The following is a 20,720-nucleotide window of genomic DNA, read 5'->3' as shown; positions in this document are numbered from 1 at the left end:
GTTGGCTGTAAAATATTTCAATACCTATGTGTAAATACGAATGATTATCCTTTTGTTATTACATATTTGTTTTTACGAAGAAGTCAACTCTGTGGAAAATGTTACTACCTACGTAATTTTATGCTTGATATTTTTAATTTACCTATACAGTAGACTTCCGCAGTTCCGCTCATCCGGACAGCCGTATTCAAAATCAAATCAAAATTTATTCTGCATTATCTGTGTACAAAGCAATAAACATAGAAAATACAAAAATAGAGTAATACATAGCAAAAATAAAAAAGTAAAAATGCACACAAATAAATCAGAGGCCCTTATCTAGGGCGAAGGCCTCACTCAACCTGTGCCATTCGGTATGGTCCTGTGCCACGCTCTGATATAGTTTATTTTTTTATAAAATTTGTTATTGGATCTCTCCAGCTCGCCTTTTGTTTCCCCTTTCTCCTTTTACCTCTGTATGGGGTCCAACAGCTTATTTCTTGGGTCCGCCTTTCCTCTTTCAATCTTGCAACATGACCCACCCAATTCCACAAATTTCTCCTAACCGCGGACACAATTTTAAAATTATTTTTAAACATATTTTTAATTTTTGAAAGCCTAACCTTGTGTGGTAATTTAATTCCCAGCATGGATCTCTCCCTTGAATTTTGAGTAATCTCTAATTTTTTCTCCAGCTTCTTAGTCAGTGACCAAGTTTGAGAGCCATAGGTAATTGTGGGAAGGACACAACTATTAAAAATTTCAGATTTATGTTTGTTTTTGTATGGGTTTTTGAAAATTGATTTTAAAGACCAGAACTTCTTCCATCCTAAGGTGATTCTTCAGTGCACTTCTTTTTCAGATCTGTTTTCAAAAGAAATAAATTGTCCTAAATATATATTTGTATCTTCAGAAATTTCCATAACATTTTCCCCTATTTTAGCCAAATTGCCGCAGCCCTTCCCATTGGTAAGAATTTTTGATTTATTATAATTTAGTTCAAATCCCAATTTGGTCCTAATTTTTTATACATCTGTAATCATTTTTGTCAGGTCTTCCCATTTATCTGCAACTAGTACTGCGTCATCTGCAAATCTAAGATTGTTTAGTTTTTTACCCAGAATTTCTATTCCCAGGTTTGTCCAGTCCACCTCCCTAAAAATTTGTTCCAAAACTCGGTTGAAAAGAATAGGTGATAAGGGGTCCGCCTGTTTTACACCTCTGCCAATTTCGAAATATCCCCCCTCAATATCAGTGATAATTCTTGCTAAAAGGTCAGTGTACATATCTGTTATGAATTATGATATCTATGAAGTGTATGGGGATACCCTGATTATACATATAATGTATTAATCATGAACTGGTGAGACATTGAGTCAAACACCTTTCTAAAGTCTACAAAGGCGAGGTGGAGGTCAAGTTGGTATTCCCCTGCTTTTTCAATTAGTTGATTGACAGTATGTAAGTGATCTATTGTTGAGTAGCCTTTACAAAAGCCAGCCTGCTCTACTGGTTGTTGGAGATTTAGAATATTTTTTATTCTTTTTTCGATTAATTTCGAAAATATTTTTGACAGGGTAGAGGAAATACTAATTGGGTGATAATTTTCTATGTTTTATGGCGGTCTCCTTTCTTGAATATTAAAATTATCTATATCAGATTTTTTCCATCTGGAAATCAACTTTCGAAGCTGGAAATATAGAAACGAGGGTTTTTGAACCAGCTTTTTTCATCTGTAGAAATCGCATTCACTTTCGAAGTAACAAGCTGAGAAAATTTCCTTTGTTAACGTCATTTGCCATATTTTTTCTGCAGTTTGAATAGTTGTCAAAATGTTTTTGACAGCTTCTTTCTCTGACGTAATCCTATATTTGTTTTTTTTTGTTCGTTTCTTATTAATAACGAATCACTGCGTACTTAATTTATTCATTTCCGCCGTTTAAGTTTCAGTTGGCTGTAAAATATTTCAATACCTATGTGTAAATACGAATGATTATCCTTTTGTTATTACATATTTGTTTTTACGAAGAAGTCAACTCTGTGGAAAATGTTACTACCTACGTAATTTTTTACCTATACAGTAGTCTTCCGCAGTTCCGTTCATCCGGACAGCCGTATTATCTGGACATAAAAATTCTCCCAATTATTCGGATTTGCCGATTATCCGAACAAAATCCGTACTATCCGACCAAGCGGATGATTTTTTTTTTTTGAAAGTAACCGTATGTAAATTGAAGCATACGTTTCCAAAACGCACTAAGTCCATTTTTAAGATTTTTGAGATATCAACGCCATCTATCATAAAATTGCTTCCCGAATGCAACGGTGTATCACGTTTTAAGAAAAAATGAATATTTCCATGAGAAACGAAGGATTGAAAACCATGTGTGTCATTTCTACGTTTCCAAAATGCACTAAGTCCATAAAAAAATTAATTCATGATGAAAAATTTTGTTATTTCAATGCGATCTTGTTTGTATTTTACATTTTGGTGTCGACAAAAGAAGAATAGTTTTCTTTTTTGATTTTTTTTATAAATTTTTTAACTAAATGGTTTTCTTTATTGATTTTTTTTCTTTTTCGTTAATTTAAGAGTAAACGAATCAAAGAAGTAATTAGAATAAAGAGTATTATTATCAAAAAAATTAGTTTTAACTCAGCTCTTCTTGGACGAGAATAACTAATACTTTTCCGAACGACACTAATTACTATCGTTTTCAGCGTTTTTCATTCACCTGGGGGTATATTACGTTTCCAAACGGCACTAAGTCCACAGGTTTGCAACATAACACGTGCTCTACTGCCGCACCAAAGTGAATATATTTTTTTCAAAATGGAGTTAGTATCGGAAAGGATACACAAAGCAATTTTGCTAGGGTAGAATGTGAAACCACGCGATGTACTAGTCTGACACAGTTTTTTGTGTTTATCTCAAAATCAAAAAAATGGACTTAGTGCGTTTTGGAAACGTATGCTTCAATTGTAAACATACCAACATAGCCAAAAAATTCCAATTTTTGTTTTTTGTTCGGTTTTGTTCTTTTTGTAATGAAATGAAATGATTTTCCTTTGCACTTTTCAATGAAAATTGGAAATAATAATTTTTTTTACCAAGAATTTGACAAAAAAAAATTTATCTGATCCGTTTTATCCGGATTTTTGTTTATCCGGACAACCAATTTCTCCAATTAGTCCGGATAATCGGAAGTCTACATGTACTTAATTTGTTGGTTAATAGGTTGATAATCTATTCTCCACACTTATGATTCGGTACGTAATTGGGTTTGGGGCTTTCGTTGTCGTGCATTTAACAAAAATATTGTAAGTATTTTGATTGCAAATCGTATTTTTTGCTTTAGTGAACCTAAAGTAGTCTACGTATTTAAACATTTCGTGAATCATCAGCGAATCGACAGTTCATACGAAGTTCAATGAAAACATTTGCTTTCGTGTTAAAGAATATTTAACAAGTAACGAAAAGAAAACAAAAACTTTTGCTGTTGGAAACGCGGTTAGTGTTATGATGAGGGATTTCAAGCAGTCAAACAAACGCTCGGAATCCGAAGTTTTGTGCTGAAGGGGTGGAAAATATTTGCTTTGTTTGATTTCTTCCTCATCCTGGGATTTAAAATTTTTAAAATATACTTACTCAACTTAGAACTATTATTTGTATCAAATGTGAACTTGTTTCCCTTTTTTCAGCCATGCAGGCTGAAGCCTCTAGACTCTAGAAAGGCTGGAAAATGCGAAAAATGATACCTATCTATTGGAGATATTCGTTATAAATTCGAGTGTATAAGGAAGTAACCCAAAATTTTGCGAAAAGATTAATGAAAGCTGAATAAAGTTTCAGTTTCAATTCGAGTTATTTTTTGATAACAATTTTAAATTGAATCGAATTTATTAAATTCGTTCCTTTTATGATTGTTGACAAAATCTGCGACGTCTAAAATCTGAAATTTTTACATTTTTATAGGCGTATTAAATTGGCCTCATAGAGTAATCCACTAAAGAAAAAATATTTGAGAAGAAAAAATTTTCAAAACACGAATTTATCTACTACCCAAAAGTAAGCGATTTTTTGCAAATTCTCATTCGCTCAGTAGAACTGTAAAAGAGGTCTTGGATTTTGACATCTTCTTCCAAGGGCTTCTTCGGTGCTAAATTTTTTTCTAAAAGCCTTGCAACTCAAAATGAAGGTTTTTGCTCAGTTTGTTCGAAATCCTCCCGACATTTTTTTTCACAATCCGTCCCAATATTAATAACCCTAATATTTGCTAAATTCGGGAGTATTTCTCGCTTTACGAACTCATACAATAAAGTTTTCACTCTAATATTTACTAATTTTTTTTTTTTTTGTTTTGAAAATCACGTCAAAATTCTCACTGTTTTGCTGTAATCATAGTTGTGATAATGTGATAGGTAAACGTAAACTCGATAACATGTGCTTTACTTACTCATTGAGAATTTTGGGAAAGTGATTCATCAGTCATCGTTTATTCAAATTCGAAAACGTTTCAGTAAATTGAACATTTAAAGAGATGTTCGTTGATATTTTTATACAAAACGCCTATTACCTACTTGATTGTAATAAATTTACCAATAGAACGAATCAGTTCCCGATTGAATGAGTACAATAATACGTATGTATGTAAAATTTGAAAATAAAATTTCATTTTTACATTTTTTTTTTTTTAGAATTGATGAAAATGAAAAAATCAATTCATAAATTTATTCAATAAGTAGTAAGTAGATACTTAAATTCTACTTAAATTTAAAAAAAATTCAATTCAATTTTTGTATGTATGTTGTTTAGCTTTAACATTTTTGTTTTAAATTTTTTCAACATAGCCGAAATCAAAGCAATAATTAGCAACACGCGCTTGCAAGTAAATTATAATAAAAAATTGTCAGTGGTAAAACGAATTGACACCAGCACGAATCGAGTTGGTAATTAAAGTACCGGGGCAGAATTTTAATTTTAATACATCTTCGTAATAACTTGTTTTCATTTTTAAATATTATATGTAGTTATGTAAAGTGACAGATTGAAATTTGGTAGTGTTTGACTTTAACTGTGTTAGCTCCTGTAGCATTTTCCCTTTTTCCCCCCTGTGAATAAGTAGGTGCATTCGGTGTCGTGTCGTAATTTTCATCGTTCTGGGAGTAGAACTTCATTCAGATTTTATGTAAAATTTATAACCGATGACTACGGTTGTTGGTTCGTAAACGAGGGGTACCTATACTACCTACCTACTCTACTTATTCGTAAAAATTATTATTAATCGCTTTACGATCGCATCGCAAACAATTACTTTCGCATGATTAGCATGTACCATTGAGAGGCGAGCTGTAGCTCTAATCGTATTTGACAAAGGTACCTTATTGAAAAGTTGTAGGTATAGTGGCGCGGATCGTGCCACAAACGACTTAATGACCTTTTGATATTATAGTTTCGGTACATGGAAAGACTATTGTCAGCATATTGGACATGTCTACTCGTACAAACGTAGCCGTTATACGCATACATAGACGTTTCGATAAAGCGCCAACCCAAGAATATTAATAGAAAATCTCTCGTTTAGTTAAGCATAAATCGAAACATGGGAAACAATGGAGATTATCATGAAAAAAGGGGTCGGTCGTGTCTCGCGTCGCGTCGCGTGTTAACGTTACTTTGGAAATTTTAAACTTTAAGCGCGGTAACGCGGACGCGGACGCGGACGCGGGCGCTGGCGATACCGATGCCGATGCCGATGCCGGTGTTTTGTTTTGGGTAAAAGAGCTCTATACCGCTGTGGTAAACTTGCAACTGTACATTCTTGACAGGATGAAGGGAAAAGTTACCGTCAGTTGAATTAATCAGTATCGTTTTGTAGGATGTGAAATAAGTGGGCCTCGACTGCCTCGAGTGACGCAAGCGCTGTCACAACACTTTTCCTCTTCCTCAATGCTGGAAATTCACTTCGCTCAGATTTCTATACAAATTTTGCTAGTATAAAAAAAAAACACCCTCCGTTTTTTAAATTATCGAAAAAGATTTTTTCCGTTGACTCGGGGCATTAAACACGAATATCTTTTTATTATTGTTAGAGGTTTATTCTATTCCTGTGGTTTTTTTTGTTTTTTTTTTTTTTACTATATTTTCCATACGCAGTGTGTTCATTGCTCTCCTTATTATACGAGTACGTATCTTCTTTTATCTACCCTCAGTTTTGTGTTTTGCAAAGTTTTAGGTACTCTGAAACGAGTTATGGTAAAATTTTTCCCATATTCGTGAAACGAATATTTTCCAGGTTTTTTTCCACGATGAAAAAAAAAATATGTAGAAACGAAACAACGTTAGATTCTATACTTAACGCCGCGAATTCAGTTGTTCCTGTTGGAAATTTATTTGCATCGAGAAATTTTACGCGTGGTTGCCATTCATTCTATGTATACAAGCTTCTGGTCTGCATTGGTGAAATTTCCCTTTTTCTATTCTCTTCGTTGAACCGAAGGCATATTACACTGCCTACACCTACGTCTCTCTGTAAACTTTGCTTACTTCGGAGTTAAATTTATGCTCTTAAATTCGAAATTTATACCTAGTTTTTTCTCTCATGAATTTTACTCGACTTGGTTAGTTATCTCTTTGGGTTTATGCTTGCGCGGTTGATAAGAAACCGGAAATAAAGATACTTATCAAAATGGATTTCTTTATACAACTTTGTAATTAGATGAACTGATGTGGTTAATGGTTTACTTACTTTTCGCTGTTTTGTGGTATTATCAACCGATGAGTCTTTAATTATCTAGATTAGGTTGTTTAAAACATGACTTTTTCTGGCTCGGTTTTCCAAGTTGTCATGTGTACTTTGAACGTCTTTTGATGTGCATGTGAGGCCTAGTGATGTAGTCAGCATTTTTACAAGTGGAGGACAAAACACGATTTTGGATTTGATAATTTTTTTCAAAATCCTGCATACCTGCATACGATTGCACATTTCAAGAATGACGATAAACTTGAAAAACATTTTTATATTTTTGTATGTTTTTAATTACTCGTAGGTAAATTTTCACCTGCTTGGCTGCTTGGCGAGTACACCTTCCTCTTATGTAGCTATGCCATTAAATCCGCTTTTCTACCGTAAAATTGGAGATGACATTTCACGTTCTAAAGTTCATTTTTGGATTTTTGACGAATTTGTGAACAAAAAAGCTGCCGAAAGGGAGATTTTCAACATTTTTCATAAAATAACAATTTTTTAAAGCGAAGTGAACCGACATAAAGAATTCTTTCAATTCAAACTCTCACGCATCAACGCAACTAAGTATTATTTTTGGACCATTTTAGATCCTCTAGTGATAAATTTCAATTTTCTCCAGAGATTCCAAATCGCTCTGGAGGAGTCAAAAATGAACTTCATAACTTATAAGTTTGGTCGATGATTGTTGGGCACTCTCTCAACCGTTTTAGGTGGTTATCGCGAAATTACGAGACTGCTAGTACAAAAGTAAATTTTCGACCAATTTTCAAACTTGCTGGAGCCGCTGAAGGCTGCAAAAAAGTCAAACTGTGATTGTTTCGAGTTTGGTGATCGATTAGACATACCAGACGATATTTTTCTGGAAACCTCGCTGGTTGTGTACCTTTTTGAAAATTGTTGTTTTTTTAAAACTTTTTTCTGGAATTTATTAGCTAATCTGGACCCTTCATCAAAAGTTGACATTCATTTTTAAACAGATAGCTTAGTTTTAAAAACGTTTTTAGATAGTTGACAACCTTCGAACCTATAAACGTATAAACATCAATTTCAAATAGTTTTAGAGTCTGTGAGAAAAGGGGGTTCAAAATTACGAAGCAAATGATAACCAAACTCTTGGCTGCCTTTTTAAGTAGGCAATACCTATCATAATAAATCTTGAAAATTTAAGAAAAATTGTCTTTTTGAATTCGTACTTATTTTTAAATAATGTATAGGTGTACTCGTAATAATATAACTTGAAATTTTAAAAAATCAACTTTATTGCTCAATAGTTAAATGTTCATCCCAATTTTGTTTGATTTCGATCGGGCTGCGCCTAGAAGATTTTCTTATGTTAAACTATAAGGCTGAAGTACATAGATACGTTCTTTTTATTTGGATCATTCGATTACTTCTTCCGTTTTCTTCTCATTTACGTAATATCTATCAATACAACTCGTATTCAGTTAATGAACATCTAAAAAACCGCGATTTACGAATCACCCTGTAGGTACTTTATTCATTTATATTTATACCTATATTATATTGTAAGGTAAGATTCATTTTGAAAAGTAAGAAAAAGTTAGGTTTGATTTCTTGGCTATGTATGTATCTATTCTTTCAAATGTAAATGCATAACCAAATATAAAATAAAGATGGCATAAAAGATGATTTTAAAATGTTTGGGCAATATTTCAAACGAGCGAACGACGGATATGTTTATTTTGATGAATTATTCACCGATGACTTTTGACCTTTCGCGAACCAGCACGAAAACAACTTTTCCATCAGCCAATGATTTTCTTTTTTTTTTCTTTTTTTTTTTACCGTCGACTTTGCAAAAAAATCAAAAAAAAGTTTTATAGAGCTAACTTATTCCCAAAGGCACTACGGGTAAAATTTATCAAAAAGTGTTCGAATTTGGAGGAAAAAGGTCATGTGTTGATTTTCGCGCTTTATTGCTGTATTCTAACAACTGTGGAAATCCGTAGTACGAAGAATTAATGTTTTCAAATGACTTTATTTTACACGTATTGACAGGTAGGATAAACTTGAGCGAAAACGTGTCCTTTAAGCTCGTTTCAAGAATTAAGTATCAACGTCGCTGTAAATTGAGTACCTATAAATTGAAATGAAAAGCGTCGATTCGGTACGACATGTGTGTTAGTTGAATTTTTCACCTTAATGGTCCACTTTTTTAAATGGTAAATGAAGCGAATGTTGTCAAAATGATCGTGTGGGGTGAAATTTTTATTGGGATTTGTTCGAATAGATCCGATTCAAATATATTGGAACTTGAAAAAGTTCAAATTTCATGTACCTTTTTGAAATGTTAATGATGATTGATGATGAAACGTGCGAGGTTTTCTAAATTTCCAAAAATCTGGAAACCAACTTTCGAAGCTGGAAATACAGAAACGAGGGTTTTTGAACCAGATTTTTTCATCTGTAGAAATCGCATTCACTTTCGAAATAACGAGCTGAGAAAATTTCCTTTGTTAACGTCATCTGCCATCTTTTTTCTGCAGTTTGAATAGTTGTCAAAATGTTTTCGACGGCTCTTCCTCTGACGTAATCCTATATTTGTTTTCTTTTGTTCGTTTCTTATTAATAACGAATCCCTGCGTACCTAATTAATTTATTTCCGCCGTTTAAGTTTCAATTGGCTGTAAAATATTTCAATACCTGTGTATAAATGCGAATGATTATCCTTTTGTTATTACATATTTGTTTTTACGAAAAAGTCAACTCTGTGGAAAATGTTACTACCTGTACCTACGTAATTTTATGCTTGATATTTTTAATTTACCTATACATAGTAGACTTCCGCAGTTCCGCTCATCCGGACAGCCGTATCATCTGGACGAAAAAAATTCTCCCAATTATTCGGTTTTTTCGATTATCCGAGCAAAATCCGTACTATCCGACCAAGTGAATGATTTTTTTTTTTGAAATTAACTGTGCTCTAAACATACCAACATAGCCAAAAAAAATTTCCAATTTTTGTTTTTTGTTCGTTTTTGTTCTTTTTGTAAAGAAATGAAAATGAAAATTGAAAATAATAATTTTTTACCAAGAATTTGACAAGAAAAATATTATGTGATCCGTTTTATCCGGATTTTTGCTTATCCGGACAACCGAATTCCCCAATTAGTCCGGATAATCGGAAGTCTATGTATACCTATACTTAATTTTTTGGTTAGGTTGATAATCTATTCTCCACATTGTAAGCTCCATGTATCATAAATTGTATGATTCGGTAGTCGGTACGTAATTGGGTTCGGGGCTTTCGTTGTCGTGCATTTAACAAAAATATTGTATTTTGATTGCAAAGTCTTAAACGAAAAAGTTGAACTCGTATTTAATTAAAAGAATGAACGAATTTTTCGTTAACTCGACAAAAACTTAGATGCGGCGAAGACGAAGGCGTAAAAAGCGAGTGGTTTGTTGGTTCTGTTTGATGGAAACGTTGAAAAGAAGAAATAGGAAAAAGAATTTTCTGAAATAATGCCGTCCAGAAAGTCAGAAGGTTTGTTGAAAATGAATGGAGTTTCTATAAATGTTTAGCTTTAATAAATCGTATAGCACGGTTTTCTCCGGCATGGCATTAACACTCTTCTTTCTTTTCTCTTTATTTGTTCGCTTACGTTAGAGATTCTTTTTATGGAACGAACGTTTATTATTTATATAAATCTTTTTAAAAATGCCTTTTATCGTGCAAATAGAAAGAAGGTTCTACTACGAGTAGATGTGACGATAGGTTATGAAAGGTTAATAAGGTAATTAGGTTCGATTTAACATTACGGTCTTACGAGTTTACTTTAATAAACGGCGACAATTATTTTGTATTACAGTTGTTGCTTTTGCAGCAGGGATGTAAAAAAAAGAACATTTCTACCCCTTACGTTATTGATTCGTTTTTCTATGTTCTCGTTAAAGTCTTCGCACCCGTTTATACGTTTACTTTTATCGTAACGTTTTACCATTTCATTTGTCGAAACGATACACTTTTTTGCAGGCCCATATATTTGCTTGCTTAAAAGTTCTATTATTTATTTAAACGTATGGTGTGCACTGTGCAGTCTATTAATCGTTTTCGAATTCAACATTTTTGCGAAAGAAAACACTTCCTTGGGTTTATAAATCTTTTACGAAAAATTATATCGTTTGTTTGGATACGAGCCGGGGGGTGTCAAACAACCGCTGAATCATTTAACAATTTTTTCTCCTCCAGTTCAGCGTCTTGAATTCATCCGGATAAAATATAATTTATCTTTGATGTTTTTTTAACGGACGGTTTTTTTTAATCTTTTATTTTCCTAATACATATATTATTGATTTTTATGTTTTTAAAGTTATTATGATAATTTAAACGACAATACATTTTTTGACTGGGTGTTTTAACCATTCGTAATGAAAATATCGCTTTGTTTGATGAGCTGTGTTTTCAGTCGGTTGGGGGGCCCCTGGCGGGTGCGCCGAATGGGGCCCTCAAAATTGTATTCCCTCTCCCTTAAGAATCTTTCTCGTCTTATTTTTCCTCAGGTTCGGACACTTGAATACAAGTTGTGCGATTGATTTTTGTTTTTGTCTTTTCATTATTAATTTCGCAAAAATTAGTCAACCTGACATGAAAAAAACTAGAGGTTTTTTTGGAGGGAGAGGGAAAAAAGTTTGTAATGGGAAAAAAATACAAATTTTGCCTAATACTCGTGAAATGAGTTTTTAAAGTGAAATAAAAGACTAGATCATTTATTAGTAATACATATGATCTAGAAAGAAGATTCCGGAAGTTGTAGCTACCCATCGCACATTTCGGGATTCTGAAGAATTTTTTTGAAAAAATTTAGGCTTCTAAAAAACTTACAATTATAGGTATCCCGCTTGACCCATTCGATTTCGATATTAGGATTTCTAAATGTGATTGAAATATTTTGTGCAAAAAAGTGGTTTTTCAAAATAACAATAATGGCTGTTCGATTTTTTATCAATTTACGTAATTTTTGAAGAACTATTTTTGAAAATTTAAAACTTCGTAGTTCTAAATTTCATTTTAAATTCCAGTCATACCAGGTTTTAGTTATTTTTTGGGCATACGCATTTCAATAATTGGTAAATTTCCATTTTAGAATAAATGAAAGAAATTATCAAATTATTCTACGTTTCAAAAAAAAATTCAGAATTTGTGATGTCACTGATACGTAGTTTATTTTTATTTTTTTTGTTGATGAAAAGTGATTTTTATACATACTCGAGAAAATTTGTCAACTTGAACAATATGTACGTATACCTAATGTCAGAAATATAAGGATTATACATGATGTGGTCATATTATACGAATGAAGTTTTCTAAATATATTCCTCCTTGTCTGAATAAGCGATTTATCAGCTTACACATATATGCATACTGTATATATGTACGTAGTAGTCACGGTTTCGCGTTATTTTGTTAATTGGCTGGGTACTCTGATATCAGTTCATAAGAAATACCAAGTCATAAAATTATGCAAATTGTATACTTAATTAATTACAAAAAATAATTTGTTGAATATGGATTATGATAATATAGTAATTATACTATTATATATTGTATCTATCTCTAATTATTATAGGGTACCCGGTAAATTTCGTTATTCTCGAATTCAAGCAAAATACATGAGAATGATATGAAATGAAACTCGCTAAAATGTGTTGTTATGTTACCTACTTAGATATCAATTTATGTTTTGAACAAGCGTGAAATCCAATTAGATATTACAAAATTATCAGCTCTTGAGAATAAATGTGTGGTACAATTAGATGGTCAAAAATAATATCACGTTTGATTATTTTGCCTGCATTTGTTATAACGAAGAAGGGGAGGAAAATAATCCGTTATCATGAAAATTATAATAACCTCAATATATAAAATATTTTGACAGGGCGAGTAACAAAATGAACAGACTTTTTAAATGCAGTACATTCGCAATTGTTGTTTATTTAAAACCTGTGATAATTTTTCATACTTTTCCGTACCTACAATTTGAAGTCAGTTTTGAAGTCATTTTATTTCTCTGTAGGTAGACCTACCTTAGGTATTTTCACATTTTTTTGATTTACGAAAAAAACTAAAATTGGAATTTTGAGAACTGAAATTGATGTATGGTAGGATCGATAATCCAAGTCTCTGCATGATTCATAATTTTGTTAGCAAAACCTAAATATTTCAAAAGCATTCCAATAGGCTAATTGAACTTGAAATATGAGTGCGTGCATTTATTAATCGTTCGCTATATACGAGTACATAATGCATACTGCATAGAGAATGAATAGCCAAGTTACGAGTAACATTCTATTCGAAACTTGGCTATTGAAAGTACTTATGCAAAAATTAGAGCAATTTCTTCATTCGAAGCTGAAATTAAAAGTCTAAAATGTTTTGTTTCATTTTCATCGTCAGCGAAATTTTTAAAATTGAAACCGATGTCCAGTGCCATTCGCTGTGAATTTCAGTCGAGTAATCATGACAATGTTTAAAGAGAAATTTTCGCGTTGTGTATCTAGCTGCAACATGTTACCTATAGGACTACATGTTTGTAAACGGGACCGTGCCATCCCATTTGCTAAAATTGAACGCGACTTGACAGTTTCCGTATAATAAAGATAAATATAACGGAGAAAGTTTGTAAAAAAAAAAAAAAAGTACCAAGTATGAAACGAAAGCGAATTTTTGTCGATGAATTTTATATGTTTTTCAAAGTGTTGTGTTATTACAACTTTGAATTAGTAAGCAGTATTACGTCATCAGTGCCTGGAATTTTATTTTTTTTTTAGATAGTCATGGTAAAAATTGTAACTTGTTATATTTAAATACGTAGTATGTATTTAGGCATACAGGAATAGTATGAGCAGGAACGACTGAAAACGACACCACATCATCTGGAAACATAGCAATTTATGCTATCTAATGCTATGAATCATGCATTAGTTATGTTAGTTGCTTTGAAAATAGATGAAATTCTAGAACATTTGTTCGAGGAACTAGAACTTTTTGCTATTATTTTTTGCCAGACTCCAACATTTTTTTTTCTGTGTAAAAGTAACTTTACATGGAAAACAATATTTTTGAAGTTTTCAATCATGATCAATCAATTCAATCTCTATAAAGTCTGATTGGTTTTTTTCATGTTCTTTTTTTTATTATTTTAAAATACATATTTACTCGTATATCTAGGCTATGTATTAAATAGATACCTCTATGCGACTTATTTCTGTAGTACTCATTTTTCATGGTTTTCTTTATTGCAGGTTTCATATTGGTTAATGGAAACCTAACCTATGTTGAAGAAATAATACCTTCACATTTCAATACTGTAAGTATCTAATACCTATATACCTAATACCTATTGCTGCTAAGTTGATTTACCTATTCCGATTTTTAGAAAGAGCGTGGTCTGAAACTTCCATTACAAAAATTGAAGGGCCTGATGGAAGAAGGTCCTCCTTGGCCGGAGGCCCTTTTCCCGCACTTTGGTGATTTGAGTTCCTTGAAGTCTTTACTACCTTTGGTGTGAGTTTCAGTTCATGATCTTGTTCCTAGAGCAAGCTACATGATGTTTTATTCATATCTCTTTGAATAAAACATCTCAATCGGCGTACTGCCATACCGTAGGTACGTGTTACAGTTTCATAAAAATTGACCTGGAGGCGAAAGGAAGCATCCTACAAAAATTTCAAGTAAACAAAGTTGTAAAGAATTAAATTTCTAATCGACTTAATGTCGTTAGTTTTTTTCTAAAATGCTTAGTTTTCGATTTATTGGCGTTAAAAGATGAAGTTTAATGAAAATCAAAATCAACTTATGGAAGAAGGGCCTCCGATGCGAGTTTTTAAATCTCATTTTTTTTTAAAGATGTGGATAAATCATTTGACAGGTGATGGTCAATACTTGTTGCTGACACTTCAAATAAAAAAAAAACACCAACCACAAATCAATATGTTGAGTAGTTTTTAATTGGCAACAAAAGTAAAACTTTAAACACGTTTTTCTCAAAACTATGTTTTCCGAGGAGGACCTTCTTCCATCAGGCACTTCAATTTCAGCTGCTCAAACTGATTTTTTTGATTTTTGGCGAATTTTTGAAATTTTAAAATCGACCATTTTCGGTGATTTAATGTTTTTTTTAAAAAACACTTACAATTATTAGATAGGTATTCAAAATGATGTCTCCCAAATCAAATTTCATCATTTCAAGCAGTTTCTAAAGCCTTTAGAACAGTTTTCAGCTTCTCCAAAATTTTGTTGATTTCAGACAAAATAATTATGTACATAAGTAATCATTTGTAAAAATCTATTCAAAAACTTTTTTATTTTTTGAATTTTTTCCCTTAAAATTTAACAAGCTAGCCAAAAATCAACACTTTGGAAGGTTCGCCTGGAAATCAGCTCAAATGTGAATAAACTTTTTAAAAAAGCGGAGAATAAACCACAACGCGTCTTTTAATATGTAGCTATCCAAATAAATTTCCAGGCTTTCTGGAGAAATTTAAAAATTCTGAACAGTAATTGCGCTGCAGGTTCTAGAACGGCTCGAAAGGGTGGAATTCGGATTCGAGGGGGGGGGGGAGAGTTTTAAGATCGATACATATATTTAGTTATTTATGCAAGGATTTTTTACAAACCGCGAGCAGCTGGCACACAGGTCACATATAGATTCTCAAAGTTACACATTCGAGGTCGGTTCATTTTGTTGGAACAAAAAATATCGTATAATTTTCAAAAATTTGCCTCGAAATCTATCAAAATTGGTCAAGATTTCTCAAAAAGAACAAACATACCTATGTCTTTTGTTTTTAAACACATCTGAAAACTCTCAATCCAAAAATTTTTTTCAATTTTTAAAAAGTTTCAAAAAGTCACCTCCTGACTTATCAAAATATAGGATCAAATTTCACTGTGAAAATGAAAGTATAGGTAAATAATTTTTGTTTCTGAACAATTCCAAAAAATTTTAAATCAAAAATCGTATATGCTGCGTTAATATTGTAGGTATTTTTTTTTGGCAAAATCAATGTGTGATCAGTGACCTATCAAAATTAGAAAAAAGTCACATAAAATTGTCAACTTTTTGATCTCAGTACAGACTTCCTACCTCAGTTTATTTTATTTACTGTTGAAATTTATTAGGAAAAATGAAACAATTTCATATCTTATGGATTGATATTCGTATTAGAGTTGTCGATGTGATCGTTTATGATGGAGATAAAATTACGCGTTTGCCATCATCATTTAAAATTTTTATTATTTAAACACTGTATGACTGTACATTAAAATTTTAAACATCGCAATTTAGCTGATCCCATTACCCTATCTGTGTTTTTTCCGGTCAGCGTTTCCGATGCATGTAATTGAAGTGATAGCTTGCTGAACAGGATATTCGATAAATAAATTTCAGTATCACGTAACTTTTTAAAATTTTGTACCTAATCATGAGGTTTCTTCACTTTCTACGTAAGAGATACTTTACGTAAGATATGAATACCCGTGTGGAAGAACCAGCCCTGAAATAATATGGCAAAAATTACGTCCACAGCGTCTATGCTCGTCCAAGTTTCTTGCGCACTTACAATTAGATCACTAGGTACCTAATAAAATTGTTCTTGAACATTTTAACAATACCTGAGCATTTGAGGAATCAGAGAAAGTGCTCCGACTCACATTGGCGTATAAAACTTCACCAAGTGTTGTTTTATTCTAATCGTTGATTTCATTTTCTGGAATACTAGGCAAATGAAAAAAGTAGACAAATCAAAAATTAATTCCACTTTCAATATAAGAACCCTTAGATTTGAATTTCGAATTGAATTTTATAAACAAAAATGCGTAGGATTGTTTTGTTATAAGAGAGCTATTGTTTTCAGAATGGCCACGACTTTTCACTTGTCTTTTCATTGAGCTACTGACTTTCTTTTTAAATGTTATTTTTTTCTTTTTCTTTAATCTTCTCGAAGTTTGGTTTCACAGAAAAGATAATATACCATATGTAGGTAGGCACTCCTAACATTTATTATACCACCTATATTGGATTCCTCGCAAGTTTTAGTCTTGAAACTTTTTATCACGAGCAACAGGTGCGTAATTGGGAAGCTCGAAGCGCTGCGACTCGCGACTTTTCAAAAGCGTTTCTCTGAAAAAAGTTGATGGACGAAATTGACATTTTGAAGGGGAAGGCGTGGTTCATATTTTAACAATTTTTCAAGTTGTTTTCAAAAAAGAGTATATTATAAAATTAAAAAAATTGATAATTTCTCAAAAAAAATTCAAAATTTCAGCCTATAGGTAGGTAATAGGTATGTCAATTTGATAAAATTGTAATTTTTTTGAGAAATGGACTAGATTTGAGTTTTCAAACCTTGAAAACCGAATTTCAGTATCTGAAATTTTTGATGGTGGTGTATTTGGCCTTCTCTTTCGATTCCCCTCTGTCTGGTTCGAAAATTTTTGTTCCGGCTGGGGCACTTCCCTCGTTTGTTACTGGTTGATAGAGAATTCATTTGCATTAGGTACTGTAAATAAGACGAATCCACGATTTCCCGAATTTTTGACCAATTTAGGCATTACATTTTCTATTGATGTGATCACTGATCAATAACGCTTAAGAAAATCGACATAATGGTTTTGATTGTTTTTTCATTTAGCCTATCTAATTTAACACTGGATGTGCACTTTCCCATTAAATGAAACATAGATAACTGTGTCAACTGTCAATCTGAAAATTCGAAAAAAAAGTTGAAAAAAGTTGTGATAGAATAAAAAAGTTTAAATTATTCAGTTAGGAAAATTTTTCGAACATCCCTAGTTTCCGATTTTTATATAGGTGCATAGTAGGTACCTAGGTACCAAGTAATTTCATATTTACCTACCCGAGCAATCGACATTAAAAATTCCGAAATCAGTCTGAAATATTTTCGTTGTCTTTTAAAACTTTTGAAATAAGCGCAACAGCACAAACACGTCATTTATAGTTAAATGAGATTATATCGAATAGGGAAAGGAAAACTGCCATTGTTATTATTTGAATTTCGCAATACGTAGGTAATATTCTACATATCAATACCATACATTAAATTACAGACCAAAAAACTTTTTCAAATGTCGTGTAACAATATAAAATCACCGCACTTGACTTACTTCTACACTCCCAAGTGAAAAGGAACATTTTCGTACTTGTAGAATCGATTACATGCGAACAAAACCAATCAATTCATTTTCGTCGAATAAAAGGAAAAAATTTTGAGTTGGGTACGTCAAAAAAAATATACCTACATGATTGTGGAGAATCGACCTAGATATTGGTTTTCCAATTTCCACAAAAAAGCGAATTTTTATAATTCAAATTAAACTACGAGGCGGTTTTTTTTTGTTCAATCCTGTATCAATAATTTGTTGAAAGGTTTCAATACACTTGGCACGCGGAGAAAATGGATTGTGTGCGAGGAGTTGAAGAAATATTGTGATGATGTTGATAAAAACCAACCGTAATCAGAAAGTACTCGAAAAGTAACCTTTGAATGAATGAAGTTTTTCAAAGCGGATGAAGATCTAATAAAAAGTGACGATTCTTTTTTAGCTTACAAAAAAAACTTTTCCTTGTGTAACTGCTGCGTTGGAAATTTAACGAGAAACTTAATTCCGAGACTATTGTTCGGGGTTATCCCAGCTCGTACCTTTTTGTATTCTAGTAGCGTTTTTTCTCCTGTGCCATTCTATATTTTTATCAATGTTTTTTATTCATTTTTTAGCATTTAAAAAAAATTGATTGATTATCACCGTGTAAAAAGAACCTTCGTAGAGAAATTTTTAATTAAAGGTTTTGTTTTAAAGTTAGTTACTAATATTTTCATTTTTTTTTTTCGTTTTTTGTTGCAGGTTGGAAAAGCACCAGAAATGTGAGTATTTTTATTTAATTTTTACGACTCATTTCCTTTTTTTTTTTTTTTTTTTCATTATTGATGTAGGTACAATGGTACATACCTACATATGTAAAATGATACTTAGATAATGTTCGAACTCGTGAAGTATGAGTAACTCGAATTCGTCGAAGTTGATTTCATTTTTAATCATGTTATCTGATATATGAGATGCCATAAAACGGAGTATGAATTGAAAAAATATACATCAACAATAATTACGTGGGATATTCGTTTTATAAATTTTTTCAATTGCGGAAATTTCAAATTTGTCACGAGTACAATGCGAGTACTTATTTTATGAAAAATATTAAACCAATGGAATCACGTTCGCGTACCTTGTTTTCTATTTTGCTGTAATACTTCTAAGGATTCTTGTTATTGATAATACAAAATAATTGTTGCAAAATTGAATTCCTTTCGGAAATTACTTGTTGGTTTTTCAAGCGTGGATTTTCTACAGCGCGCGGCGTCAAAAAATTTATTATCAGGGTTATTTGTAAAATGGGAGTAGGTACATACATACACATAGATACTATGTAGATAGAGTACTTACTCGGCTCACCTGTACCTGCAATTAACGTAAAAAGTTTTTTGTTAGAAACAATTACTTGCACCTACAGATGTTTTTTTGAGACTTATGAAAAGTTTGAAAATAATTTTATGGAGAGAGATTTATTACTTAATAGTTTTTGATAAAAAAATTTCAATGAATTTAAACTTTTAAAAAGAAACCGAATCAATCTTATCAAATAAGGAACATCTTTTTGTCTCGGACATTTTTTCTGCGAAATTTTATCAGATCATATCTCTTTTACGTTGAAATATAATTTCAACTCCCTTCCAAAGTCCGCCTTTTGAATAATTTTGTTCAAAAAATCAACGGAGGATTCCAAATACCCAAAGATTTTTATACCGAGCGTAGGTACCTAACAAATTAGAAAAACTTTCGTTTTTGATCTTTCTCTTTTTACAGGTCGCTGATTTGGGTTCTAATAATAGGCAATAAATCCCGAAATATACTATACATTTATGTAAAATGCACTCTTATGATGAAAAACCGAGGAATTCTGCGTACATTTTGATGCTAAATTTTTTTTAAACTTCCAAAATAACGTTCACTTTCACTACTCATGTTTGTTGTGTTTTTTTTTGGGGAGGGGAATATAATTGAACGATGAATAAGATGGTTTGCACAATAGTAATTTTGACTTAACAAGAAGTGGTATACTACAAGGTACCGACAGCAATTTAGGTCGTTAGAACGCCATTTCATAAACGACGGAAGGTGTTTTACCCGACATTTTTTTAAACGATAAAACAAGACGTTGGCACTACAAAAGGTATTCCTAGCTATACGATAGGTTAGGTGAAATATCATATCTCCGTTCCTAGATTTGGGAAATTATGATGGATTATTGTTGGATACCTCTTTTGCCAGACTTCTACTTTTACTCGAAATCAAGTACCCAAGTCAACTAAAGCAAAAAACATAATCTATGATTTGAAACTTTCCTTAAAGAGGAGACTACCCCATTTTTCAGAATTTTTTTATCGTGCGTTCTATTTTTATTTTTTGTGAAAATTGCCTCATGTTTGATGGTTTGTTCTGTGTATATGTATTTATATTTGATTCGAAGATCGCATCATTTCACGAAAATCGCTTCATTTTTGTCGTTCGTTTTTTATTGAGTCGTGTGATAGATTTTTTTGTAATAAAATACAATACATACATTTTTGTATCGTGCATTGCCATTACTTTTTTTTTTTTTTGCAAAGAATGAATTATAGGCCGAAATTATATGACTTTTAGGTGTTTTGTTTAATTTGTGAGAAAAAATGAAAAACATCAAATTTCACGAATTACTGATTTTTCTGCTGAAATGCTATATGTATTTTGAGATGAAATTACTAGAAAAATTTCTGTTCATTACTTTTAGTAAGGTGACAGATAGATGTCTAAAAATACATGTATGTATTCATAATTTATGAGCTATTAGCGTATTATGGAGAAAGTAACAGTAATTTCATCCCCGTACGCGTATCTGCCTAGATTGGATAATA

The 20,720-nt window shown here is 31.9% G+C and overlaps 1 protein-coding gene across 4 annotated transcripts in view; it reads left to right on the top strand.

Moving 5' to 3' along the window:
- Positions 1-20,720, top strand: part of Tmem131 (Transmembrane protein 131) — a 46,747-nt gene that overhangs the window by 8,442 nt on the left and 17,585 nt on the right. For all 4 annotated transcript variants that reach the window (XM_065345029.1, XM_065345026.1, XM_065345027.1 and 1 more), the window contains exons 3-4: positions 13,995-14,059; positions 18,616-18,635. In XM_065345029.1, coding sequence (XP_065201101.1) covers positions 13,995-14,059; positions 18,616-18,635 — 85 coding nt within the window. The remainder of the gene's footprint in view (positions 1-13,994; positions 14,060-18,615; positions 18,636-20,720) is intronic.

The sequence above is a fragment of the Planococcus citri genome, chromosome 1, assembly GCF_950023065.1.
Source record: "Planococcus citri chromosome 1, ihPlaCitr1.1, whole genome shotgun sequence".
NCBI classification, from domain to species: Eukaryota; Metazoa; Arthropoda; class Insecta; order Hemiptera; family Pseudococcidae; genus Planococcus; species Planococcus citri.
The sequence above is the reverse complement of the archived record's forward strand: the minus strand, read 5'-3'. Positions and strand labels throughout refer to the sequence as shown.